Below are 24,235 nucleotides of genomic sequence, written 5' to 3' on the forward strand. Positions count from 1 at the left end.
TAGGCAAAGGAAGACTTGAGAAGTTAAAAAAAGAAAGAGAGGAGCTGTTAAATTGGTGGGATTCATGAATTACCTTTTGTTTTGTTCTTCCAAATCTACAATTTTCATTTCACCTCTAGAGAAATTATCAATCGGTTGATTTTTCAGAGTGAACTATTTTCTGAAATTCATTTTTTGTGAAAGAATGTCCCTTTGATAAAAAATCATTTTTAGGTCTTTATAATTTTTCTCCTTATGATGGAGAATACTGATTTGTAGTAATTTCACAAACCAAAAAAAGCTCACCAAGTTAGGTCAAATGTCAATTTTTTTTACTGTTTTCTTCGATTACCGTGGGATAGTATACCAGAAGTTCTTATCACATGGTCGTACGGCCAATAACGAGTATTTTTTTGAAGTTATGTGGCGCTTGCAAAAGGCAATACAAAAAAATGTCCGATAACGTGGAAAAACAATTCATGGCTTTTGCAACACGATAATGTACATGGTCACTTGTCATTGCTGGTTCATGATTTTTTGGCAAAAAACAACATCGTTATCATGCCTCAGCCACCGTATCAACCAAATTTGCCACCCTGTGACTTTTTCCTGATCTCAAGATTGAAGATACCCAACGGCGTTTTGTGTATATCAGAACTGATTCGAGGACTGGAAAAACGAATGAGAGATGTCGATGAAGGATCAAGTTAGTGATGGTGTACCAGCCTTTGTTCATGGGAAAGTTTTTTTTATGTGGAAAAAATTACCCTTTAATCTTTTGGGATACACTTCAGTTCACTCTCACTACAGACCATGAGTTGTTCGATATGGGTTATAGAAATAATTCTTATTTCAAATGAATAAGAATACACCATGAAAATACATTTGGGTATTACATTGTCTGAAGTCTACAGTACTATTTTTGGGAGTATGAAATACTTAACATTCAGTAAAAATGAAACTTTCGCCAATATCAAAATTTCATGAAATTTTAATTTTATCAATATCACAAAAACTTTCATTTTTTCGAAGCATAAACATAAGGAAGAAGAGTTCTACATGCCAAACGTAGCGTCTGAATAGAAAAAAAAGAATATGATTCATGTTGTATGTTTGCAGGAGAATTTGACTTGAAGTTCATTCAAATCATTATAAGTATTAGCATTTTTGGGATATGCTTTTATAAGTAAACAGACCTTTTTTCGTTGATTCCATTTCATCCAATTCTGATGCTAGTAATGAATGAATATTGTGAGATAAGGTTCATCAGAACGTATCAATAACTCAGTTGACCTTGTATACTATTTTATCGTTTCCGTCATTTTCTGTCCAAACTGATCTATTGTGGTATATTTTCACCAAAACTTAATATTAGACTTATAGAACAAGTACTACTCGGAAGTAATTTCGAAGACCTGGGCGTCAGCCCAGGTCTTCGAAATTACTTCGAAATTACCGAAATTACTTCGAAATTACCAGGTTTAAAATGTATTGAAAAGGTCAAATTCAAAACAACACATTACTGACCGAATTATAGAATTCACGTTCTCATCAAAATGAAATGGAGAGTCCATAATAACGGGTAGGTTTCATAAACATTTAGTGAAATAATCGGTTGTGACTGACTTTGATTTTCAAAGATATGGCACAGTAACCTCGAAATTTTCTTTTCTGTATACATTGTGGGAAAGCTCATGAATAAGTAAATTTTCTCACACATAGAAAACTCAAACTACAATTCGATCGCATCATCGAGTTATACAGGGAAAACTGAAATTTCTTTTTTGGTTTTTCACGAATAGAATTGTTATTTCAGAAAATATGAAAAAATATAAAACAAAAGTTTCATTTCATTCAAAATGTAACAATAAATCTTCAAACAACAATTTCATTTCGAAAAAAAAATTGATGGAGGCCGTGTTGACACGAAATGCTCATTCGAAAATTCATCATTACCTCACTCTAGTACATTTAAAATACAAAATCTTTCTTCAATTTTTTCTTCAATTTTCTGAAGTAACACTCCTATTCGTGGAAAACCAATAATAACATTTTCAGGTTTTCCTGTATAATTCAAGATGGGCGATAGTTACCTTTTTACTCAATAAATCGTATTTATATCTGTGACAGTTCAGAATAAAGCAATTTTTTTTGAGGGAAAAAAACACGACCAATACAGGAAAATTCTTAAGACGCTCTAAAAGCTCTAAGAGCGATTCACATTGGATTTGAATTGCTGAAGATTAAATCCATTTGAAAAAAACGTTCTCAGGAAGTTCATTGCACATAAACGCAGTTCTTCAAATCAAAGAGTTTTCAAACAGTGAAGTTCGAGGTGTACTGAGTTGAACCACAAAACGATGAGCAGCTACAGTCCGTCACGTATTTCTGATATGAACCGCTCTTGGTGGAATCAAATGTGCCAAGTCACTTGAACACTTCTCGTGAAAGTATTGATAGAAGAGAGACAAATCTCCAACCTTTCTTCGATATTCCAGGCTAGCAAGGTTACACGTAATGTTCACATCTCCAATCAGGTGGATGGATATTTTTTGTATGGAATCCAGAAACTTTAGTGTATGTTTGGCGAAGGAGCTCCATACATGAGAATAAAACTCCAAAGAAGATCTGATTTGAGCTATATGAAGCATCAAAAGTTGCTGAGGTTTTCTGGTTCGGAACTGTTCCAAGCTTTTGAAAAGCAGCCTTTTGCCATTCCAGCTACATGATTGTGCCAAGACGACATATTGGTGTCCATTTTAATCCCCAACAAACTCATCGAAGCAGAAAGCGAAATTGTCTGATCTGATATTATTATATCCGGTTCGGAGACATGTATCTTCTTAGAGAAAATCGATGTTTGGGTTTTTGAGGCTTTGAATTAAACCTGATTACTTTCACCCCAATTCGAAATCACTACTAGATGTGCCTCCCTAGTCGATATCCTGGAATCCAAATGGCATGACGGGACAAGTGTGCTGTCGTCAGCAGAGCAATATATTGGATTCTTGATTTTTTCCAATGAGTCGTCGATATAGAATAAAAGAGGGTTGGTAAAAATATTCGAGATATATTCATCGACAGCCTCTTGCAAGAAACGTTCTTTCAGGAAGCTGTCAAAGGCCTTAGAAATATCAAGCGCAACAGCTCTTGATTCTCCAAGTTTTTCGTTTGCGTTATTCCAAATATGGGTGAAATATGATAGAAAATCGCCTGTTGATCTTTGTTTCCAAAAGCCATATTGATGATCGCCCAAGATTTTGAAGCTTTTCAAATATTTTAGGGTATGGTGGTTTACGACTTTCTCCATGATTTTTGATATCTCTCATAGCAAAGCGACTGGTCTGGAAGATTTTTCCTGCCCTTTCTGGGAGTAGGCGGAACACGAGCAATTTTCCAACAAGAAGGGAAAACGCCTTTCTTGTAAGACAGGTTGGAAAGTCTGCGAGTTCATTTGCGCTCTTTTTACGTTGACGGAGCCATACGCCTGGTTAATATTGAGCCTGACCAGACGCTGTCGAAAAGTAATTTCCGGCATTGTGGATTTTTAGTTTGGGGATAGTGGGTGGAGCCTTTCCTAGAAAATCGATTCTGGAGTGGGACGCATATTACTCAGCTGAAAGATTTGCTTTTTTATGGCTGTTGTTGCAATTGAACCATCCGCTTGTGTTAGTGGTGAAGTTGTGGATTTTGTAAAGTTCTGATTAACAGCTTCAGTTACCGACCAGAAGGATCTAGACCCGTTGGGATCGGCAAGCAGTTCATCCCCAATTCTCTGATTGTGAGGTTCTTTGCTTTCATTTATCCTAAGTTTGCAGCTGTTGAGGGCATTCACAAACCTTGTTCGGTTTTCGGTACTGGGATTTTTACGCCACTGCCAGTAGGCGAGATTTTTGGAGGCGATAGCTTGCTCGCAATTTTTGTTGCCGGCAGGGTTAGCCGTTAGAAGGTCGTTTCATTGAAAAATTAATATATGTATCCATGTATGGTAGAATAAATTCTGTGAATTCAGAAGCATAAGTTGATGGATCTTTAGAGCTGAAGCCAGGGTTAATTTCGGAAATGGTCTTGAAGATCCTTCCATTCAGCTGATCTGTAATGTCAAACTTTTCCCAACATTTATCGATAATTTGCTCAAACTCTGAAATGAGTTTGTGGCCAGAAGATCCCAATGGAGACCTTACCGTGACTGTGTAAAATTTCTGGATTGGTTGTTAGGCACAGCTCGAGAAGGCTAACATATTCTCCATCACAGTCAGGAATCCTGATTGGCTCATTTATAACCTGAGTAAGTCCGCTGCTTATTGCAAAAGCCACAGCTTCGCGACCTTGTTCGTCGTTGATATTTGAAAATTTGAGCCATTCGAAATTGTGGACATTGAAGTCACCGAATTTCGAAATTTCGGCACTGTGATGATCCATTTGCAGAAAGTCGATGGTGTTTGCAAGTGAAGAGAATAGTGTCCTATATTGTGTATCGCTAGGTGGTGGATAAACACATCATATGAATTTGGAGATCTTCTGTGATATTATTTTGAACCGCATAACCTCAAAGTTTCGGGGTTCCAGCATTTATTCTCATTGACAGGAGATATCGCTTCTGATGGAAAGAGATATTCCAAAGTTACGTTTGAATCGGGGGTGGAAATCATAGCCGGGATGTAGAAAATTGACGGGGTTTGTTGAAACACTGACTTTGGTTTCTGTGAGTGCAAGAATATGAGGACTATTTCATTGCAGATGTTGGTACACTGAGTTTATACTTGAGTTGAGTCCTTTGATGTTGCAGAAATCGATTTTGAAGTTGCTAGTGGGCCTCTTAGCAACTGCAGTTACCATGCTATTTCCCTGTGGACTGATATTAGGAAGACCCTGCTGACTGTCAGAAATCAGCCTCCTCCAGGAGATCCGATTGGGGAGTATTTCGACCCTTGCAACCGAAAACAAAGGCACAGCAACGAAACGTCAACCCAAATACAACTTCGCGCTACCTAAGCCGTTGCGGTGGTGTCTCACCGGGCGATGCCGGGTGGGACCAGTATCTACTATCTACCAATGTTACCACATGATAAAAGAAACGGCCTTGCATAATCACTTCAAATTTTCCCCAGAGATGATGGAAAACGTGATAACAATTTATAATCTATCGATGAAATATTTCAACTCCCCATATCTTTCGAATTCCTAATTCAGAAAGTCTGAAATATCCTTATTTCCGAATAATCAGAAAACACGGATATTATATACCAATCGAAATTACTTCCAAGTGATCATCCTGTGTCGAATATTGAATTTTGAAGGAAATTGACCATCAGTTTGGAAAGGAAATGATCGCAAAAAGACGGAAACGATAAAATATATACAAGTTCAACGGAGTTATTGATACGTAAAGATACACTTTATGTCACGATATCCATTCATTTATTCATCAATGTCTAGTTCGAATGAAATGGATTTGAATAAATGAGGTCTGTTAATCAATATAATATGTCCCAGAATGCTATACAGGGATACTCACGTTATTCGACACGAAGCATTATGGCTAAAGCATTTGATTTGAAAAAAAAATCCCAAAGGTTTGATAGGTTGGATAGGTTGTACAAGGTGTGTCAACGCGAAACGTATCAAATTTTTTTCGGGGAAAAAGGTTTTGGCTTTCCGCTTCTCCATCTTGAATACCAAAACTTTTCTTTCCCAAAAAATGAATCTCTTTTAAAAATATACCCCTTCAAATGTATCAAAGTTGTTATTTGCAAAGAATAAAAACTCAAAGTCGTCTCCACAATTTAATGTCATCATCACATGTTAGAGCGGTAAAACTATCAATCAGTACATGTTTCAAACCTATATAGGTTCATCTTCAGCTACCATCAAATGTTAGAGCCGTAAAACCATCAATCAGTACATGTTTCGAACCTATAAAGGTGCATCATCAGCTAATATTTAAAATTATGGAGGAGAAAATACTTTATTTCTAACGTAGAAAATAAAATTAATCCATATTACCAGTGAAACAAATAGTCAAATTGACATAATAATTATAATGAAAAAATTTTTTTTATATAGTAGAAACAAATAGAAATTTATAACATCATATTTCTCAATAATTGCACTATGTGCGAAATGAATTGAATTAATTTCGGATATTTTCTTTATAAGCTGTTTTCATGTACCGGTTGATGAGGTTAATGAGTGGATATGAAGGCTTTAAGTCGCCCATAGTTTATTTACTGAGAAATATGATGTTATAAACTTCTCCTTTTTTCTACTATATAAAAAATATTTCTTCATTATTAATATGTCATTATGACTATTTTCTTCATTAGTAATATGAATTAATTTTCATTTCTGCGTTATATATAAAATATTTTCTTCTCCATAATTTTAAATATCAGCTGATGATGCACCTATATAGGTTCGAAACATGTACTGATTGATGGTTTTACGGCTCTAACATCTAATGGTAACATTAAATTGTGGAGACGACTTTGAGATTTTATTCTTCGCAAATCTACAGCACTCCAATTTAAGATATAATGGACTCCTGCCAGAATACACAGTACCCTCATTCAATTCTCAGAGTCTACGAGTGAAATGAGAGCGAATTCCATTGAAATTTGATTCACCTGAACTATGTTTTTTGCAATATCTTTTATTTTATGGAAATGTAGTATCAGTTTCAATGTTTTCCTTTTGTTTGAAGGTGATTGGAAATGTTTCACAATGAATTTCATTTGATATTATATAAAATGATTGAAAATTCCTGAAAGAACTGATACAAATTAAAAATTGAAAAGAATAGCTGAAAGTAACAATTATATTAAGCAAAAAAAACCACAAATGAAATTACAGTGAAATAGAATACAGTGAAACAGTGTAACAATTCAAAAAAAATAAAAAAAAGTTATAAAAAAATTAAGCGATTTTGTTTTTATGATTGTCCAATTTTTCAGTCGTATTTTATTTCACTATAATTTAATTTCAGGGTTTTATTGCTTAATATAATTGTTATTTCCAGCTCTTCTTTTTTATTTTTCCATTTGTATTGGTTCTTCTAGGGATTTCAAATAATTTTATATAATATTAGACACTGGAAGTCCGAACTATCGAACAATCGAATCGATGCTGAAGGCTACAATTTTTATATCGCACTTGCGAAATATCCACTGACTTGCAAAGTTGTGCAAAATTGAAAATTTAGGCAAAAGAATAACAATTTTCAAACGGCAATTTGGATAGAACGCCCCGTATTTTATGTCTACAGTGGATGTCAAATATTTTTTGTCTATCGAACACAAGTTTTCAATTAAAATGTATTGCAATGTACTGCAAATCGATTTGAAGAAATCTATTATTTATCAATTCGCCGATGGTATTTTGACAATTCTGAATTGATCGAAGTAAATACCGGGATTTTTCAATATTATGTTTTAATTAACATTATGAAGGGATTCAAAAAAAGTGGTTGAAAAACAAGCAAAATTTTATATTGAGTGTTCGAAATGGTGACCATCAGATTCAACACAAATGTATCCTCTCTCTAAAACCTTCAGTTACATTTGCCAGTATACGGCTCAACACTTAGGAAAACTCTTCCATATCGTTGTTGGTGTATCATAAACAATTTTTTGGAAGTATCCCAATGAAAAGATATCAGTTGAGTCAGGTCTGATGACCTTGGGGGCCCATTTCTGAATACACTTATTCCAATCCATCGGTTTCGGAACTGAACATTCAAATCTTCACGGACCTCACGATGAAAATGTCCGGGAGATCCATCCCTATTTTCTTATGCGTTATAACACATTTAGAAAATGATTTGGCGAAAATTCTAGAAACAACATTCTATTCAAATGTACTTAAAAAATAAAGGATGGATTTGGAATTGACACATTATCCAGCTCCATACATTCAGTGACCATTTGTGGAGAAAATGGATAATTTCAAATTGACGTGGATTGTTGTCGTAATGATAGAATTTATGCCCCTCCACAGTCCTGTTGTTATAGAAGGGGCACCTCATCACTGAACAAAACTGAATTGAAAAAGTTTTTATCATCTAAAACTTCATCTAATACCCACATAGAAAATTCACTTCGTTTCCCATAATCATTTTCGTGAATTTCTTGGTGAATCTTGATTTTATGAGGATGGTAACTATGTTTTTTTGAGATATTTTGATCCGCTTGTTTGACTAATGCCGATATTGTTTCCAATTATGTTCTGACTTGTGTGGGGATTTTCGATAATAAAGGTAATCACCGGAAATTTGGTTTCTTTATTAATGAATCGAAGAGGTTTTTGTATTAAAGTGTATAATTTTTAAAATTCTTGCAAAGCGCTTTCGACTTTCGTCATTATCAGTGCTCACCTGAAAGTAAGTGATCTAGTTGAAAAGGGAATTTAGTTGTGAAATTAAAGTTGTAAAATTTTTAAGGTTAAGAAATTTGGAAAAAATTGTTTAAGATTACTTACTTGTCAGGCAACAGGAGGTATCAAATAAAGTAAATTGCACATTTGTAATATTTGACTTATATAAAACAAAGTAGGCTTATAGACAAGAAAATACATTTTTGGATTGAGGCCATGTGGTTCAGTCAAAGTATCATATGAAGAAGGACAACTTGAGACAGAATGTGTCAGACAGAATGGTTTCTTAATGTTCCGTCACAGGTTATTTAAGAAAAACTTATGCATACAATTCCAGTACATCCAAATAGTGGCAAGAATCTTTTGATTGGAAATCTGTCAGCATAAATTCTTGATGCCAGAAAACAGTTCTAAAGATATTATCCAAGCATGAAAATCATCACTAATGGACCGTATAAGAAATTGTCCAGGAACCCGTTACCAAAGATGATTGCCGAAGTAAAAGACGTCTTCAAGGAATGCGACAACATACTTACCCCTGAACTGGAACGGAACTTACAAGTTTCTAACCTAACGGTGTTAAAACTATATTGCCTACCGAAAATCCACAAACTGGGAAAATAATGCGCCCCATCGTGTCAGCTATTGGATCTCCTACCTACCAAATACCAAAATGTCTCACTGAGAAATTTGAATGGTTGCCTATTGCGGAACCAGGTTTTAATATCAAAAACTTCTTAAAGTTCATACAACATACAAAAAACATAGTTCTGCAAGAAGGTGAGATTTTGGTTTCCTTCGATGTTAGTTCCTTATTTCCTAACGTCCCAGTTCCATACCGCAGTGAATTACTAGAGAAAAATAATTTCAATAGTAATGAAATTTGTGTATGAAACAAAACCGTTTCCAGGTAGAAGGTTGCTTTTATGAACAACACGAGGAAACGGCTATGGGTAACCCTTTGTCCCCCTCCTTGGCAAACCTGTTCATGAGCAGATTTGAAATGGAAACCAAAGAAAAGTAAAAGTGTTTTCCTAGGATATGGCTGAGGTATGTGGATAATATTTTTGTGATATTCGATGAGAAATATTGAGGACATTGTTTCCTTTTTGAATACAATTCACGTATGACTTAAAAAATAAAGAACAACTTCCATTTCTTGACGTTTTGGTAATGAGGAGCCAAAACGGAGGGCTAGAATACGATGTATTCAGAAAGGAAATAAGCACGTACAGGTATATTCCTGACAGTTCACATCATTGGGGACAGCACAAACGTGCTGGGCCGCATTTTCTAGTGAATCGTCTTTTGATTTTTTCTCTCACACATGGGAGGTTCATGAAAGAAAAACGTACAATACAGAAAAAAGCAGTCAGTAACGATTTCTCGAGGGGTATTGTAGATGATTTAATGAGGAAGAAAGAGTTTAAGTTAAGAATGAACGAAATCTCGACTTTTAAAAACGACGAAAACAAGGTAAAAACATCTCAGTTTCATACCACTAATACACGAAGAATTTTGGAAAGATTTTCAAGGAACTAGGTATGAAGGTGGTTTTTAAAACAAGTCATACACTATAGAGCCGTTTAGGAAATCCAAAAGACAAAGTCGAGAATTTGGAAAAGTCTGGAATTTACGAAATTAAATGTGAGGACGGTTTAGAAAACCAGAAAAATCAGCAGTCGTCTATCATATTTTGCAACAAAATCATTCCATAGACATTAGTTCATTGAGATTAGTGAGACAAGTTAATCACAACAGGTATCTAAATGCCTATGAGAGTGTAGAAATAAGTGAACATAGTAATCTTATGAATAACGATGGTGCACCAATACCTAAGAACTAGTATACTAAATTGCTTGTTAAAATAATATTTTAATTATTAGATTCACCTGACTATTACATAATGACACATTGTAAAATTTATTTAAGACTAGTAGATAAGGCAATATTGTGAAATTAATGTGAGATACCTAAGACGCAGGTACTTAGAAGAGGTAACTATGGGACAAATAAGGATAATTATTGAATTTCACTAGTTCGGACTTCCATTGTCTACTATATAAAATGATTTGAAATCCCTGAAACAAGTAAAAAAAAAACAATTAAAAAAGAATAGTTGAAAATAACAATTATATTAAGCAACAATAAATCTGAAATGAAATGATAGTGAAGTAACCTACAAGTAAAAATATAATAATTGAATAAATAAAAAATTAAAGGAATGCAAAAAGAAAATAATAAAAAATAAAAAAAGTGTAGAGATTCCAAGTCACGTTAGTTCACGACGTTTCGATTGTTGGTATCTACAATCGTCTTCGGGTGATGACCCAGTCATGACTGGGTCCAATTCATTGTTTGGGATTCATTTTCAGTTAGATGCGTCAGCCATAATGATTAGTTTCGAATAACGTGAATAACCCTATACAAAGGTTCGAAAGGAACTACTTCAAATCAAATGTTCATGCCTAAAACATGAAAAATATTGATTTTCTTTCTCTTCAGATGAAACGTTTGGTATGTAGAAAACTTCGTTTTATCTCAGTTCGGGTAGGTAGTGTTACACAGTAAAAAATATTTGAGTGTAATTTTAATAAACGAGTTTTCACAATTCACTCCGATTGAATATAACACCAAAATATTATAGACCTGCCATATTTATCAAGATGATTATAATATGGTGTAACTTGTGTTCCATTATGTAGTAATCAATCCAATAGCGGTGTTTTGTACATATTTTGCAGAAATAAACATTTCTAGGTGTTATTTTTATAAGGAAGTTATATATTTGTTACATTTAATTTGAAAAAAAATTGATAAAATTAATTAGTGGACAGTTAACAAGATAGTTCATGCTTGAGAAGTAATTGATATATTTTGAAATATGGTGCAAAGATTTAAAAAATTATAACCTCTATCTTGCATACTCTTTGTATGCCATAATTGTCCTTATTTTTTCTGCACATTATTATTTATAATGGTAAAATCCTTTTATGGTTGAAACATTTTATCCATTAGGTACCTACTAGTGGCACAGAGTAGTACTTCAATTCACTCATTTGGTATATTATTCATTGACTGACAGTGCTGCCATACTTCATTTGGCCAATATTTTTCAAATAGCTCTATGGAGTTGAGGCCACAGAGCTACACAGAGAAGGAAAAACGGATGGAATATCGAGATTTATTCTTCAAACTCTACAGACGCTACTCAAACCACTCTATTGAAATTGTTGTTCTGATTATTGGAGTCCTTGGTGGAATGATGCCCCCCTATTCTAAAATCTTAAGATCATACCGGCTTGTCGCAATACGGCAGAAATCTTGGCTGATCAAATGCAGAAGGCTGTGATTCTTGGTTCATTAAATCTACTCAGGGCACATGATTTTCGGACCCAGTGATCACCTACCCCAAGCTGTGGGGTATATATATATATATATATATATATATATATATATATATATATATATATATATATATATATATATATATATATATATATATATATATATATATATATATATATATATACCAATCAATACAATGGTATAGTTCAAAAATCTTGTTCATAGAACAACATTTTGCTCTTCTAGCCAACCATAGAGTTATGAAATTAATAAGCAACGAAGCAGTCCATCCATGATCCAATATCAGACAGAGCTGTTTCGATCCATCACAGGTATCATCATGGACATCATCATCATCATGGACACTAGGAAAAAGACTTGGCTCAGGTTATTAAATTACAAAGTGGTGTCTATTGAACAGTTCACATATTTCCTTTGAGACAAAAAATGTTTCCTAGATTTGAAACCTTCTGGATTCCTGTGGAATTACTATTTGAAGGAAGAAATAATCATTCAATTCATGTTTCTGAGGCTGGAATACAAAATAAACACTTACTTTATATACCAAAAAATGTATTTGAACTTTTATTTGACTGAGGTCTTATTATTTTACTATTTTACTGGCAACGCTGTAATAGCGCCACTGTTAGTATTGTATCAAATCAGTCAGACAACCGTGGATTTGAAAGAGTTACTCCAAATTCTACACTCAGTAGGACGTCTGTTTGTAAAAAATTTGCTATTGGGAACCAATTATTGTCTGTGCTTGGTTGGCGTTATTGTGTATAGTGAAGTTGGATATCAGACATCTTGAAACTTAAAACTTTTGGAAGGAATTTTACTGGTGTATCTATATAGAAAACACTAGCAATTCCTATAAAAGGTATCCTACATCACATTCAGTAGTCCTGTTATACATCGCACTAGTGCAGTATTCAGTTTCTGTGGCAATTGTTCCTCTGGTGGAAATTTGAACAATGAAGTGCATTGAAAAGTGGATAAGCTATCGATTTGGCTCCAGAAGTAATCGAGGCTGAAAGTAAGTGTTTCTTAAATGTTATTTCACATGCTCAAGTCTACTCTCTCAGCGAATTATGGTTGGTTAAACTTCCATAAGTATAATATTGATTTCAAAGCTGTACTCAGTCAACTTCTAGATTTTATAGGTGATTTCAAAGAACGTGTCTAATTTCACGTTTTTCCGTTAATATTTTACCTGAAATAAAAGTTTGGAATTGATGATTAACCACCAGTTTGTACCTGCATAGAATCCGATTCAGTGTCAACCAACACTCCTAGGCGTGGTTTAACACCCTCTGGTGTAGGACAGCAAAATTCCGATTCAGAAAATACATCGCTTACTAGAGTACACCAACTATCTGTTTTTTATATTATGACAGTTTGTGTCTTTGTTTCAGTAAAAAAAAGATGGGTATTCAAAGATAAAGACTTCACTGAAATTGAAGACGATTTTTTGGAATTTTTCTGCAAATCTAAAGAAGAACCTTATTTGAGGATATTTTCAAATTCTGATCCGATTTCCGAGACCTTAGCTCCTTTGGACATATTGTCAGGTGAATAATACATTTTTTTCCAATATATTTTCTCACAAAATATAATTTATTTCGTTTAAATTCGAGGTTTTCCAAAATTTACTGTGACTTTTCGAATCAAAAAATCAATTACAAATACGGATTTGGTTTTGTAGATTCCACTTTTAAGGCAATATGTGATACTGATATATTTGATAAAACTAATAGCTCTACATCTACGTTATCAATTAGCTACAGAATGGAAAATATTTCAGATGTAGATGTAAGTACTTACTATGTATAATAAGGCTTTCCTTGCCATAACTCAGTGTTCACATCATTGTTATAATTATTATTTTGTAGGATCTACAAACACAAATTATTCGTGGCGGCGGGCAGTACATAATAGACGAGTGCCAGAAGAATTAACTGTTGACTGACAGAAGCAGAAACATAGCTGCAACTGTGCATTATGAAAAATATGGGAGTGCAGTACCCAAGAGCGCAAAAATGGAGTGCGCAAAAAAATTAGTTGAAATTTTCCCAGTGTACACAAATTCGGAAAGTTCTACAGGGGATTACGTGAGTTCATAATTGATGACTTTTGTGTTTAGATGTAAAATGAAAATGTAATATTTTAGGAAATTTTTTTCAACCCTAGCACAAATGGAGGGTATCCTAAAAATCGACTGACAACTTTAAATAGAATGAGTAAAATAGACAGAAACAATCCTCCTGCCAACCACCTTCATGACCAGAATGTTTCGATAACAACAGAGGAAATGAATCTTACTGAAGAACTCAAAAATCTGTTTTTATTTAATAATATTCTTAAGTTTGAATTATTGATATTTTGGTATCAGACCAATTGTCAACAAAAATCATGTCAGTTAGGTTTTCTATTATTTCTAATAAACGTTATTTTTATTTGAGGAAAATATGTTTTCCACGGATACATTTTCGATAATAAATGGAATTTATACATGATTTATGTATGTTTTTCTTTCTTTTTTTCAGGCGAATTTAATTTTTTGAGTAACTCTTTCGAATTCATACCAACAACCGGGGTTTTTTTATTATTTATCATTTTAATGTATTTTACAAATATATTAAATTAAGTTGAGAATTGCACGAAATGTTTTTACATAAACACTGGTGCTAGTATGCATTCAAAATAAAAAAGATAAATTTTGCACCAGGAGAATATGATATAATACCATCTAGTGTAAATTTACACCCAAAATATTTAAAGAGAGAGACCTGATTCACTCCAAAATAGTGCTTTTTTACACCGAAAAAGTGCTATAAACCACTGTCAGGAATAACATTCTTGAAGCTGAATTAAAAAAAACACTTGAATATTAAAAATATTACCATAAAATGTGTAGATTCACACTATTATTTTGTAACATTTCACCAGAATTGTGTTTTATTGCACTACAAAAATGTTGAAGGAAACCTTTTTGTAGTTTATACACACCAAAAGTTATTGAATTTTACACCGAAATTTTTTATAATATTCACCATAAAAATTTGAAAACACACTGAGTGAACTCAAAAATCAATAAAAGGAACATTAATTTGAAATAAAATATGTGTTGTGAATAACACCATATTTGGTGTTCCCTATGATCCTTTTAGTAGTGTAAAATATGTCGGTGTTATTTGTCACTGAAAAAATGAGGACCTATATGGACACCAGTCGGTGTCAGCTGGTGTTAGATGGTGTGAAATATTTTTTACAGTGTAGTATTTCAGTTACAGAATGTCATGTAATATCCTAAATCACAATTGATCATTATTCGCGAATGTTACGCCATTGGAAATTATCTAGAGCACTGATCATTGATCCTTGTCCACTACTCATAACGCTCCCCAATACGTGCCTTGAGAACGAGACCCTCAAGGCTTCTCGACGCCAACTTAAAGGAGAGCACCAGCAGGGGAAATCGGCGTCAAGGAACTCCGGCATAAGGCTGGAATTCGTCAGAGAATTGCTTCGTCTTGCAAAGCCTTCCGCTATATATGCATAAAGATTAGCAAGGATTAGAGCGTCGGCAACAGCTAATAGCGACGACGTTCTCCGGTTGTGACATCCCTTTCGCTGTTATTGCGTCAGCTAGTTGCAGGAAGTAATAGGGAGAGTTATGGGGTTGTCGAACGTCCTGAAATGAACGATTCAGGGGAACGAGAAAGGTAGACGATCGTGTGTTGAATATGAAAGAGGAGATAAAAGTATCAAGTATTGAGAATGGAAACTTGAACACATCAGATACGATAAGAACATAGAACAGTTTTGACCTATGTCAGTGATGAAATAGCTGCCATTGCGATAGTAACGTAATATATTCTTTCATTCACCCGGTTTTTCAGTATCGATACTTTTTCAACAGATTAATTTAATTTATGATTGTTGAACTTTGGCGGCATCATGAAGGATATGTACGTTCAGGCTAGACTAAACAAACGTATACTGGGAACGTGAAAATGCAAGCTACGAGTTTCTGTAAATTAGTTTCGCTGACCCGAAGTCCAAAAATTATTTCAAATTAAAAACTGTCCAATGACTTCGATGAAAGGAAGATATAGGTCTCGAGTAGGAAGGGTTACGGAAAAATTCGGGAATATTGAAGAGCTTAGACCAATCAGGTGACGGTACAAGGGAGGAGTGATAGGGACAGTTCTGCGGACCTGGGAACACTAATTAGAAAGTTGATGGGAGAGTGGCGATTGGGAGTCGCGATCGAGACAGTTCCGCGGATTGAACGAAGAAGAAAATTGGAATGAGGGGGTCGTCCCGATCTGATCATCGGGCGATTCGGTGGTAGTTAGTCTAGCGTTCTCAGAGAAAATTGATTATACTGGATTTACGGTAAATTGCGGTCAGTGAGTTGATTGTTGTGTTTCTTTTGGTGGCACCTAGAACGGATTTGTATTCCACGTTTGTTTGGAGGTGGTTGATAATGTTTCGTGGTGCATTTCATTAGTTTGGACTTCCATTATCTAATATGATATAAATTGATCTGAAATCCCTGCAGGAATCTGTAGAAAAATTAAAAAATTATCTGTAGAAATACCAGAGAGGGATACTAGAACCCAGTATATTATCGTGAGACAATTTGGACTTTTTACTAACCCCCATGTCATTTTGATATTGTAATAGTTGCCTTATTGTTGTTGTATCTTGGGGACAATATAAGAAAGGTAATTGATTACACCACATACCTTTCATATGTGTAAATATCATAGCATTAGTACACACGGGTTTGAAGCTAGAAAATAGAACGACGGCCAGGCAAGTTCAAATAATCACTCCAGAATTTTCGCCAAACTGGAATAGTGTACTTTAGGTTTTCGTGTGAGATGGAATTCTACCTTATGAGAGAATATATAACATTTCTCGAGTTGATAATGAGATTATTCTTGTTTGAGAATCAGCTGTTATAGACGTGATTACCTTTCGAACATTTTTGTTTATGGTTTTCGTTTTACTCTCGGTTATTTGTTGGGGTCTATAAACATATCTGTTCATTCTTTTCATTTGTTTTTTTAACATAAGCCTAATCTGAAGCTCCTTGTTGTTTTTAATGGCTCATTACTCGAGCAAGTCCCACACCATTTCAGGATAGTTGAAAGGCCTCCTTCCTCGTTCCGAAGTAGAACTTAGAAGGGAAAACAATCTCAAAAAGGTACACGGTGTAGTTAGGTTTCAAAAAGACCGGCCTTCGTGCTTTTCGTGCTATTCAAATTCGTTTCTGTACATGGGGATCTCGTAAACGATAAGAGATGGAGTGTCGGTTGAATTATGGCGAAGTTGCGTATTTCAGAGACCTATTCAATGATGTGAAAAAATCAAATATAGCTCTTTTAGTTCTGGAGATATACCGGAAAAAAACAAAAAACCCCAAATTATTTTTTTGCCTATCTCATCTTTATACGCAGACATATTGAAAATCTGTCCATATTTTGCTATTGGCACTTGATGTGAGCTATCAGAATATGTCCATGAATCTTTTATACAGGGTTTCATCTGACTTGGGCCATCCCATTCTTTGAATTTTAAATACGGACCTGTATTTTTGTTGTAGTATTTGGATCGTCGACGTTCACTTTATACTGATAAATTAAATTAAATTCCATATTTCGGGATGTTTCGGTGATATTTGATTTAATTGTGTGAATTATTCCCTTTTAAATTACGGCGCTGGAAATTGATTGACTGAGTTGAATAAAAACACAACTACTTATGTTTCGCTTGCGTTTACGCAGCTATTTTTATCAAGTACTTTCTTGGTTTTTTCTCATTTTGTCTTCAATCGAGGACCGCCTGCCCGGTACTGACGATGCCCAATAGTTTGAAGCAGCTGTCTACCGGCGGCTCTTAAATTGAAATCAATATGGGAATGATCAAAAAGTACTTATCTATATATATGTATATATATAGATGAGTACTTTTTGATGGTTCAAAATCCCGAAATACTCGTTTCGTGCTTTCAAACCATCATCAGTATGGTGCATCCAAGTATAAGGATGGGCAACACTTGGTTACCAAAAGAAAGAAATACAAATGCACGGAGCCACCAGCAAGGGCCAACCGCACATTTGTGATTTCAGTTGATAGATCTTGTGTTTACAAGAAAACTATCAAAATCACCACGGTGGCAGCTATAGCTACCTGCGTGATATCCGGGTCCAGGAAATTATACAAATATGAAAGTTATTGAGTTTCCTGATATTGAAACAAAAGTTAATATCCGACATTGCACTCAAGAAAATGGCGAAACATAGACACGTGTTTCGGGCTTTTAGCCCATCATCAAAATCCCGAAATACGTGTCTATAGTTTGCCACTTTCTTGAGTGCTATGTCCGATATTAACTTCTGTTTTTATATATAGATATATATTCAATAATAGAAAAACCATTATCCGGTTATATTACAGGGATAACAAACAAACAAATGATATTTCACTTCGTATTCTTCTAGACAACTAAATCCCTACTAATATTATAAATGCGAAAGTAAGTTTGTTTGTTACGGTTTCACGCGAAAACTACTCAACTGATCATCATGAAATTTTGTACACATGTTCTTGGAGGTATTAGAAGTAACAGGATACTTTTTATTGAAAAAATAATTAGTTTTTATGTAAGATAAAAAAACCTTTTGTCAAAAAAATCTCAAAATCTAGCTACTTTAACGTCATCTAGCATTCCAGTAATGGAATGCTAGATTTTCCTCCATCTTTTCCTCCATTTTCACAATTTGGTTTCCTGTACTGGTAGGTACAGATCTCTTACTGAATGGAGGTTTTTTGAGTATGTTTCCAAAAGTGTTTTCCAAAACTCTTTATGTTTATTGTAGATCCATTTTCCATATTCTGTACCAAAAATGTTGGTACTCCCACAGTTCGGTCAGGGCCTATATAGAGAGTTGCCAATGATACCCGAGTGTCCTGGTACTCACTATAGTCAATCCAGTTCTTTTCGCCGGCTTTCTCAGTTCCTCACGACATTCTCAGACTAATCACGATATACCTTCTTTTTTCACCGTGAAAATATTGATCCATTCATTCTATGGAGGCTTCGAATTAACGTTTGTTGCTTATTGCGAGACAACATTCACTTCAGCCTGAAAGACTGATGTATACTGATCGAACGGGTTACTGCAATGAAGATTTCTTTCCGCACAGTATACATATTTCAGCTCCCGTTCTGTCGAGCATGTATTTTGGATGAATTTACATTCTACCCTCTTTGCGGTTTTAAACTTCCACCGTGAACATTATGTCGAACATGTATTTCGCTGTTATGTGGTTCGTTTTCCGATATATTCCAAAGATTCCGTTCCGTCCGATCTTACGTAACTCGGTGAGTTATTTAGTTTGTTGATAGCGGTCGTTTGCTTCATCTTCGGTCACCAGATTATAGATTCATATGTTATCATTGGTTTAACCACCGTGGTGTAGAGCCAATACATCATGTATGGTTTCAGCCCTATGTCTTTACATAGGTACGTCTGACTAGCATTAGTGCTACCTACGTCTTTCTTTTCACTCTTTCTAAATGTTGGTTTCAAGTCAGCCTGGGATCTAGTTCAACTCCGATATTGTTGACCTCTCTCGAGAATTATATCTTTCCACTTGAAAGTTTCAGAGGTCCTATAGGTCCTCTGTCTCAGTGAATGCTACTTTAGTCAATTTCGTTGGGCTTATAATCATACTTTTTTCCTCGATCCATCTTGCTATAATATTCAGGGGCTACTACATGAGTCTTCTCATCATATTATTGCATCTGCATTGCCCAGTACGTTTTATTCACTGCTGTTTTCCTGCACGTTGGAAGTTTTCCAAAGCATTTTGCCACCACTCCCATTGTCTTCTGGGAGTTATGATCCATTGACAAAAACGGTTATGAGTTGGAAAAGGGAAACAATATGAATGTGAAAGTGTGCCGCTAACCAGAAGCTTTCTCTTGCTGAAGCAAGCAGGTAATTCGTTTGGCTTCATTCAAATTTTTATCGAAAGTGTAGTTTTTCTATCAGTTTGCTCCTGAGACAGAATTAATTAAGTTCCATAAAGGTGACACATCCTAGTTGAGAATGAAAACGCATAAATTAGCCGGAATAGGTGCTGTTGTTGGTCTATTTTAAAAGTCACTGATATTCAAGGCTCCAATCGAAGTGTTGAAAAATGAGCGATGGAAAAGTGTGGTGATTCGTCAGATGTTTTCCATAAACACACAATCTGATGAAGTTGCTCACAAACTCGATTTTTGCTGCTGGGTAGATCAAAATTCCATGTTTCAAAATTATATGAAAATGTATTGCCTTCTGGAATAAAGAACTGTTTTGGATTTTACTCATGCAAGGCTTTTCCTAATTGTGATTTGCGATATCTTTTTTTATCGCAGCATCCAGGCAAATGAGGTGGGTATTCCATGTGGAACTAGTTCCAGCAATTCGTCAAATGTGATAAAAGGAAATTTCGAAATGAAGAAATAGTTTATTCTATTTTTGAGGTAGTTGCCGAGGAAGATATTGATTTGGCAAGTATGTCATTAAACCTAGACAATGAATGATTAGTTTTCTAATCATTCAGCTACAAAGTTCACGCAACACACATTCTTATTCAAGGCCATGGAAGACAAGTTAATCCAGCTTGACGTCAATAATGTCTTTTACTTTTCTCTGATTGATGCATAGAAGTTCTTTAGCGGCCTTTCTGAATGGTTGTCTATTGCTTGTGTTGATTCGCTGGTAGTAACTTTAATTAATTTGGGGACGTCTTTATCAATGAATGTTTATCTTTACTCTCATATGTTTCCAAGTTTCCTCATAGTTCCGCTATTTTAACGTATCCGGAGCTTGTAATTTTTCAGTTTTAGCTGTCGTTTGTCCCGTAGCTGTTTTCACCACCAATTTCCTTGTTATGTCTGGAAGAACAACTGATCTAGAGGCTCGAAAAAAATCCTAGAGCAATTGAGCACCCAACTGTTGACAACCCTGCGTCATTTTTCTGATGTTTATTTCGAGAACTTTTTTTATAGTCATCAAGGACCTGCATGTCTCTCTATTTGTGGACTTCGAGATATCCAACAATGAGTGCTTCACTTTTCTTAGTGGTCTCAAGTTAGGGTCAAGTATTATGACCTATTCTAAAATGCTGTTCTACAATGTTCTACAATGCTCTGAAAATTATTCAGTAGCTTGAGAACTGACAACATTCAGTATCACACGATAACAGGCAAAAACTTTAAAGGTGGTCAAACTGAGGCCATATGTTACATATCTCATTGGTCTGCAGCTAAGTCTGTCTTTTGCAAGAAGACAACTCATATAATCATGAAGGCAGCTTGAGCTATCTGGGTGATATCCGATTTCAGAAACGGTTGAATAAAAGAATGTCACAAGGTCTTCTGACTGAATTCACAGCTGTGATTTTGGCTTCGCGTATTTGAGTTTCTGGTAAATAACTCCATCCTCCACACTTGACAATATTTCATTGATGACGCTCACTGTTTTCTTCGATTACCGTACCGTATTGCATCAGGAGTTCTTGCCACATGGTAGTACGGTCAATAAGGAATATTATCTTGAAGTGATGCGCCGTTTGCGAGAAGCAATACAAAAGAAAAGTCCGGTATTGTGGGAGAACAATTCGTTGATTCTGCATCACCATATCTCACCTGGTCACTTTTCATTGCTTGTTCGAAACGTTTTGCCCAAAAACAACACGGTGACCTTGCCTCAACCACCATATTCCCTAAATTTGGCCTCTTGCGACTTTTTCCTGTTTCCAAGATTGGAGACACCTATGAAAGAACGGCGTTTTGCGACGATTGATGAGATAAAAACAGAATTGCTGAGAGAGCTCTAGGACAAACCAAAAAGTGCGTATTAAAACTGCTTCAAGGATTGGAAAAAACTCTGGCACAATTGTTTTATATCTGAGGGGGACTTCTATGAACGAAACGAATAGAAATTGATGAATGAATAAATGTTCTGAGAAAAATTAAAACGTTATCACAATTGATTTATATAAAAACAAGATTAGTATTTCTCATATTGTAGACCCGCGATTTCCATGAAGGTTTTTATTTTCTTTTCATCATTGTCGCTTGAATTTGTGTTTAAAAAAGGGGTATTGAAATCTCTAAACATCAAAACGTTATTTTCATGGCGGTACTCTGGAAAAATAGAGTTTGATAGGAACTTGAACTTAGCAATAAAAAAATATACGTTTACAAAAAATGTGCAGCTATTGACTTCAAACCATGAATTCGTTTATCTTTTTTTTCTGATACATAATGGATGTTCCAGAACTCAGAAATGGAAGTTTTCAGTAGTAGTTCTCAGTTCTGAAGATTCTGAAAAGATGAACTCAGCTTTTGGTTCATTTTCCAAATAATGTTCAAAATTCCTCCGGAGTTTCGTAAACTCCAAACCCATATACATGATGGAATATACAGCTGCTCATTTTTTTCATATTCATCGAAGGCTGAACAGAACGATAGCAAACGTATTCTAAAAACACTTTATTGTGTGATTTTCACTAGCCATTATATGACGAAACACGTGTTGCGTTTTTGTAAAACTATCTAGTGAAAATCACACAATAAAGTGTTTTTAGAATACGTTAGTTATGGATTTTCATCAAGTATCATCCGATTCCATCATAGAACAATAGCATCTTTGAAACTGATAATTTGTCTCAATTTTCATTGCTGGTTTCTGGAATATGTAACTTCTTCAAGGCATTCCATGTCAGCTTTCTATTGAGAGACATAAATTCATTCACAGTATCACGTTAATACCAGCTCATTTTCCATAGACAACATATGAAAGTTTTAGTTGAACGTCTGGAACATGTATGGCGTGGAAAAACTTCATAGGTATTAGTACTGTGATGCACTGTTTGAAACCTTTGGTGTAGTAATGAATATTAGTGGAGCTTTTTCCTAATACCAACTCCTTATTTCAACACCTCAACACGTGTTTCGATCACCAAGTGATCATCTTTAAGAGGAAGATCAAAAGTGAAGACGGAGATGATGACTTGGTGATCGAAACACGTGTCGAGATGTTGAAATAACGGTTTGGTGTTGGAAAAAACTCCAATAATATTCATTGGTCATCAATACATTCCAGGTAACTACTGAAGTTTCTGTTGATAATGAGGAGAGTATTTATTAGGATCGTGAAAATATTTTGTGATTGTCAGATTATCGGATATCTCGGGAATTTGTGAGAATCTTCAATTGAACGATGTTATATGAACACTACCAATCAAAAGTTGCTACACGCCACTATTCAATCCCACAACTGATGACACCCTGTATGAAAATTCTATGATCGTAACATGATAGTACAATAAAAATTACAATACAAATGGTTGATAGATTTTCAATATCAATATCCATGATGATGAAGAAGTTTGATGAAAACTTTTTAGATTTGTTATATAACGCTTGTCTCATGCAATTTTCCGTTACATGAAATTCCAGACAGGGAGAAATGATTCACATTTCAATTTGAATGAATGAATAATTTTCAACCGTAGTTTCATTTCACAGGTAATATAATGTTTTTCTTCAATCAGACATGAAAGACTAATTTATTTTGTTTCTGACTTGCTGAATAGCTTTTGCTGTAAAACGATACTCCAAACCGCTTGGAACTTTGACGATATTTGAATCAAATAATTACATAAAGAAACCTGAATAACGCTAATGGGAAAACGACGAGAAAAAGAGAAACAAGAGCTTTCATTATTCAACCGTTATTTTTGGTAGACAACACATTTTCTCAGAAACTAGTTTTTCTCGAGCAAATTGAACATTAATCAAGACATCCTACCACATTACTGTAAACGTTTTTCTCCCAGCTTGTTTCGAAAAGGGTCCTCATTTAGGCGGGTAAATCATTTAATTATGGACAAATAGAGTAAGGCAGTTTGTTTTGCTTCAAAGACCAAAGGTTTTGTTGGAGGGTAACATTTCTGAGGGTTGATGAGCTTGTTAAGCTCTCTTGAAAGGAGGACAAAAGTTAATTTGATGAATTTCATTCAATGAAACTGAAACAATTTTCATTCCTAGACGGTGTTAGTAAAACGCGTATATGTTTGTGGGAATTGAATTCTTTAATTATTATTATTAGTCTAGTTCACATGTACTTTTTTTTGTAACATATTTCAGCCCAGTCAAAAAATTACGACCAAGGTGTCATTCGATTCGTATTTTTGCCTAGAAAGTTTGAGGAGAGGTTCGAACACGCGCCGATAAAAACTACAAAAGTTATGAACAATTGAGTGAAAAAAAATTGGGCTTTAGTTTTTTCTTAATATCTCGGAAAATTTTCAAAAATTTAGAAATTTGAAAAAAGATTTGAAAAGATCAATAAATTTGCGTAAAAAATTTCACGACTACCGAAACTGTATCTCGATTATTTATAATTTTCACAGAGCCCTGAAAATAGAGCCAAAAGCGGGTAGTCTGGCATTCCGCGCC

The 24,235-nt window shown here is 34.8% G+C and overlaps 2 protein-coding genes across 3 annotated transcripts in view; both read left to right on the top strand.

Annotated features, from left to right (window-relative positions):
* Nucleotides 1–24,235, top strand: part of LOC111515053 (pikachurin) — a 314,492-nt gene that overhangs the window by 19,250 nt on the left and 271,007 nt on the right.
* LOC141487269 (uncharacterized) lies at nucleotides 12,865–14,221 on the top strand. 2 transcript variants are annotated; one of them, XR_012468295.1, is made up of 4 exons: nucleotides 12,865–13,271; nucleotides 13,406–13,512; nucleotides 13,593–13,811; nucleotides 13,871–14,221. XR_012468295.1 is itself a non-coding variant. In XM_074186158.1 (3 exons), exons 1-3 carry the CDS (start codon nucleotides 13,091–13,093, stop codon nucleotides 13,656–13,658), a joined length of 354 nt encoding a protein of 117 aa, XP_074042259.1. In that variant the 5' UTR covers nucleotides 12,865–13,090; the 3' UTR covers nucleotides 13,659–13,831. The 2 variants fall into 2 exon arrangements, 1 of the variants encoding a protein (XP_074042259.1); XM_074186158.1 differs by lacking the exon at nucleotides 13,871–14,221 and having other exon boundaries at nucleotides 13,593–13,831.

The sequence above is a fragment of the Leptinotarsa decemlineata genome, unplaced genomic scaffold (assembly GCF_025532065.1).
Source record: "Leptinotarsa decemlineata unplaced genomic scaffold, Ldec_3_MD MMD2_tig00078422_RagTag_RagTag, whole genome shotgun sequence".
In the NCBI taxonomy this organism is placed as follows: Eukaryota; Metazoa; Arthropoda; class Insecta; order Coleoptera; family Chrysomelidae; genus Leptinotarsa; species Leptinotarsa decemlineata.